The sequence below is a fragment of the Medicago truncatula genome, chromosome 1, assembly GCF_003473485.1.
Source record: "Medicago truncatula cultivar Jemalong A17 chromosome 1, MtrunA17r5.0-ANR, whole genome shotgun sequence".
In the NCBI taxonomy this organism is placed as follows: Eukaryota; Viridiplantae; Streptophyta; class Magnoliopsida; order Fabales; family Fabaceae; genus Medicago; species Medicago truncatula.
The window spans coordinates 32,738,726-32,743,912 of NC_053042.1; the positions used below are offsets into that span (position 1 = coordinate 32,738,726).

Consider the following 5,187-nt stretch of genomic DNA (forward strand, 5'->3'; position numbering starts at 1 on the left):
ATTCTCAGTGTATGGCCTAAGAGTTTCATTTTTAGGCTTAGAATCATAGTTTATATCTCTAGGCCTTTGAAAATTTTATGTGATAATTCAACTGCTCTCTTTATGGCTAAGAACAATAAAAGTGAAAGTCAAACAAATATATCAACATTAAGTACTTATCCATTAGAGAAAGAATTAAAGATAAAAGAGTGGTCATTGAGCACATTAGCAGTGACTTAATGATCACCGATCCTTTAACTAAGGGAATGTCACCACTGAAATTCATGGATCATCTAGAGAAAATGGGGCTTGGTTTCTCTTTATGATTGTTTACCTACTATTAATACAACTCTTATATTGTGATGTTTTCTCATATTCATGTGCACTCTGGTTTTTGTGATTTTTTTTTTTTTTTTTTTTTTCATTTGGACCAAGAATAAACGTAGGGAAGTTATTTGATGACTCGTTTAGGCCAATAATTAGATCCTATGGACCAAGTGGGATAATGTAATAATAAAACGGTTTTTCCTTTATGTTCATTGCTAGCAGAACCCTAGTTTATAAAGAGTGTCGTGTTTAATGGTCTTGAATATGATCGTGGTAATGGCTTTTACTTCTTGATTGTAGGATCAAGCCTATAAATACCCTTTGGTCTCTATGTTTGCTCTCTTCTGTTATTTAGATAGAATATAACACTACATTGGCCAAAAGGAGTCATCATATAACTCCCTTAAAAGAGAAGAGTTTGATGAATCAAATGCAATACTGTAACAATGATTGGGGGTAAAATATGATTTCTATTTTCCGCATTTACTTTTTTCGATCTAGTTTATTTAAACCATCACACCACACATCATAACGAAAATTTCCTAAAAAAAAAGACAATTGTTCAATACCTTTTATCTTGTGTCATTCTGCCAATACTTGCGAATATGTTCTTGAATAGTATGTTCATCTCACCTATCATGTATTTGTGAAAGATTATACATTTTATCATTAGTACTTCCATACTGAGTGTAAGTTACTTTCTCCATCCCACATTTAAAAACCAAACATGCTTTAATTCAAAAGTGTATTTTCAATGGTAGCTAAAAAAATTCACCCTTTTTTCATCCAAATGAGCAATCAAAATGATGTTGAGAGGTGTGCAAAGTTCCTTTGCTATTCGCATTCACAATATAAATTAGAACCTTTTTTTATCCACAATACAAGTTGCTAAAAAATAAATCCACTTAGGACCTTAAGTATCATAATTGAATTGAGGGGACATAGAATTACACCGGTATTAATATAGACAAATCTTAGATTGACAAGTTCTCTAGTTTAGTTTAGATTTAAATAGATCAATGTGAATCCTGATTATAACACAAATTTTGAATGAAAAAAAGTCACAATCGTTTTGGTCGGTCTCATTTGCCTGTATTCTGGAAATTCACCATTCTGAATGGTCAAAAAAGATGTATTAAACAAGTTTTTGTGGCCTAAAATAATTGACAATTGTGACTCTTGCAGTAGCAGCATGCTCCTCATGATCAACTGATGTTTTCTACAGATCAAGAGACTAAGCCAGAGCCACATTATAGTGACAGCAGTTAAGTGTGTACTAGAGAAGATGGCATTGCAAAAATTGAGTGGGGCTAAAGGCGTGGCAAAAGCAGTAGAGTAATTGACAAGATCCATTAGAAGTCTAAATATTGGATTACAACGAGAGGAAAAAAAATCTTTCATATCAGGAAACAAAATCACAACATAAAAGTTGCTATTCCTTACAATATCATAATCTCAAAAACCAAAGACAATAAAGTAAAACCTAGAGAACAACATTCAATAAGAAAATATAACTTCATCTCACCATGAGACACTTCATTGTGAGACACCCAACCATTTGGAGAAGTTATCGAATTCTGTGTAATCAGAATCTGACACCATAGTATTGTACCATGCTTTTCCTGCAGCCTTGATAGCAGTAGCTTCTTCCTGGGAATGAACAAGGAAAATTTTGTTAATTTTTAAATAAACAAAGATATTCAACTAAAATGGAATACATCCAAAGTAGACAAACAGCAAAAACATGCATCAAGGGAGAAGCAGCACAAATGGAACGCTCAAGTAAAGAGTCATCCATTCTCCCCCACATATATAAAACTAACTGACTCAACCATCCATTTTCATACATGGTTGAATATCTAGTTTACAGATAAAATAAGCATAGCATAATTCCTTACTGCAATTCACAGAAGTTAATCAGGGAGTCGTGTCACATCTCAAAGTTATGAAAACATAATTCAATCCAATTACATTTAAGATGCATATAATGTGTATGCAAATACACAAACAAATAAATATACATATACCCTACAATATTGTATGTTGAAATTGTTAGTACAAAACAACAATCAATTTCCATTAGTAATATCATTTATATAAAGTAGCCAAATAAACCAAAAAGCACACCAGTCTCCATCTAAAATCAGAGCTATGTATAGAATGAACATGAGTCTGAATTAAAAATAAAAAGATCAGAGACAACAATCTATCTACTCTAATAGAAGTTTAAAGAACAGAACACCAATCAATCTAAACCTACAAGTAACTAAACACGAGTTTATCAAATGGATTTGTGTCACTGGAAATTAGCAAAGAAACAAGAGTAAATAATCAATTTGGACCTGCAACTTGAAATTGCATGACTGCATTATTACAGTCCCCATCATCAATAATATTTCAAAATGAACCATAAAAATACAAAATGTGAATCAAATTCATTTTCAATTGACATATATCCTAGAGACCATAATGACATTAAATTGAAATATACATGATTATCATTTTCCAGTTCAAAAAGGATGCATTACATGACAATTCCTTAGAGCAACATAGACTATTATCATTTAGCAAATCTAATAATCATTTTAAAATATTGATAATGTGAGGACTAATACAGTCCTACAATTCAAGGGACAAAATTAAATCTCCAATCATATGCAATCAAGTCTACTAATTTCTTAATAAATAACAATATAATGCTAGAATTAAGCTCAATATTAACCTATAATTTAATCCATAATAATGACAGGAGTAAATTACCTTAGAGACGGTCTTCCTCTTCTTATCGAGCTTCTCCTTCTTAGACTTAACCCTCTCAGCCTCAGCAAGCAAAGCCATCCTCTTAGCAGTCTTAGCATAAGGATTAAGCCTCAACATAACATTGAGATTCTTCAAAGGATTCTTCTTCAAAGTAGCCCTCTTGACATCCTTCTTCACAGGCCTAACAACACTCTGAACCTCATCAGAGTTAATAATCCTAGTCAAATCAGAATTCACCATCTTAGCCCTAGGAAGCACATAGCCCTTCTTCTTCTCCGAAGGCTTGTCAAAAGAACCATAAATGGAATCCAACTTCTCAAAAGCAGTTTTAGTCCAAATCACAAATCTCCCCAAATGCCCACCAGGTGCAAGCTTCAAAAGATTCAACCTTTCCACATTGGTGATCTCAACACCAGGAATGTTACGAAAAGCCTTAACCGCCTTTGCTCCTTCGGTTCCATAAACAATCAAAGGTCCCTTACGAGAGATATACCTACGGTTACGCATTTTACCTTTTCCAGGACGGATCCCAAGGCTATCCTTCGCCTTCTCAGCATCAGGGTAAGCTCCAATTGATTTCAAAAGCTTGATCGCTTCCTTAGTCTTCTCAACACCTTCAGCGGAATCACCAACAACAAGTGGAAGCTCTGGAACCGTTTCGATCCGGTGACCACGAGCGAGAACAAGTGAAGGAATAGCAGAAGCAGCTATAGCTGAAACAACAGCATAACGTTTCTGATTCACATTGATTTTACGGTGCCATTTGCGCCAGATCCGGGTAGGAGCGAACATGCGTCCACCACGACACATGTTACCGAAAGCAGCTTGTCCGGCACGGTGGGTACCACCTCCGGCAACACGAGGAATACGGGATACAGCACGTCCGGTACCCCAGGACTCGGCTGAGGTTTGATGGCCAGCTTTGCGGCTGACGGCGTATGGTTGACGGGCGTTTTTGGAGATGTTGGAGTGGACGAAGTTGACGATATCGGGACGGATGGCGGCACGCATGACATCAGGGACTGGGAGGGAGGTGGGAGTGTCAGTGGCCATGTCACCTTCGACGGTGTGGACAGTGACGAGAGGACGAGCTGCGGCGGCCATTGGTGTGTGTGTGTGTGTGTGTGTTTGTCCTCAGAGAGAAAATGAAATGGTGGAATTAGGGTTTTGGGTAGTGACGAGAGTGTTTTCGGAGTTTATATATCGAAATGTTGGGCCTTCGGACATTTCTTCTTGTAGGCTTTGTGTTTTGGGCTTTTTTGAAGAAAATATGTCATGGATTTACTTAGAAATACTTTCTCAGGGGTCTATTTAGAAAAGTTCATTTATCTTCTTCTATGCAAGAATTTTGTATCATTGATGATTGTCATCCATTATGCCTCATCCCCCCTAGAAAATAGCAACGATTGAATTAAGTGTAAGACAGATAGATAGTGCAACCTTGACTTGGTTTGGTCTTCCTATTGTCTCTTCTTTTGCTTTTATTGTTAAATGCATTGGTGTTATGATATCCATTGAAATTGTTTACTCTAGAGGTGGCGGGAGTTTTGGCTCAAAAGTAAAGTAATTCTTATTTTGTTGTTTTAGCTTTCAAGCCTCCTCACATTGTTCCTTGACAATTAAGAAATTCTTGGCTCCATTTATTAAGGATAAGGATTTCCTATTAATTGTGTTTCATATCTATATGTAGAATACGCTTGTTCATTATGCTTTTGTTGTCTTGAAGGACGACACTCTTTTTCTTTCACCATAGTTTTATCTTATTGGTCGGTTTTCTTGATGAGGTTTTTAACAAGACAATTGTTGTAAACTCTATGTTTATTTCCTTTAGTTTTGATTTAATACACCAAGATGTAATTTTGTTCTTTTCCTGGTTATTTTAATAAATTTATTAGAGTGCTGTTTAATAAAAATAAATGGAGGCTTTGAAATGTCAACATAGTTGAGATATCTTTGATGTCATGTGATTTTTTGAACTACTTTTTTGTTAACTTTTACTTGACCAGAAAATTGAGAATCCCTTCTTCATAATCTAATGAAAAAGGTCATTTCACCCAGGTAAAAGTGTGACTTTACACATGTGGCATATTTGGAAACGAAAAAGCAGAGTGCACAATCTTC

The 5,187-nt window shown here is 35.4% G+C and overlaps 1 protein-coding gene across 1 annotated transcript; it reads right to left on the reverse strand.

Moving 5' to 3' along the window:
* Positions 1-1,625: 1,625 nt before the first annotated feature.
* LOC25484054 (60S ribosomal protein L4) lies at positions 1,626-4,244 on the reverse strand. The gene is made up of 2 exons (XM_013612803.2): positions 3,067-4,244; positions 1,626-1,956 (listed from the first exon to the last, which is right to left on the reverse strand). The coding sequence occupies exons 1-2, from the start codon at positions 4,168-4,170 to the stop codon at positions 1,843-1,845; spliced, it is 1,218 nt and encodes a 405-aa protein (XP_013468257.1). The 5' UTR covers positions 4,171-4,244; the 3' UTR covers positions 1,626-1,842.
* Between the last annotated feature and the right edge of the window lie 943 nt (positions 4,245-5,187).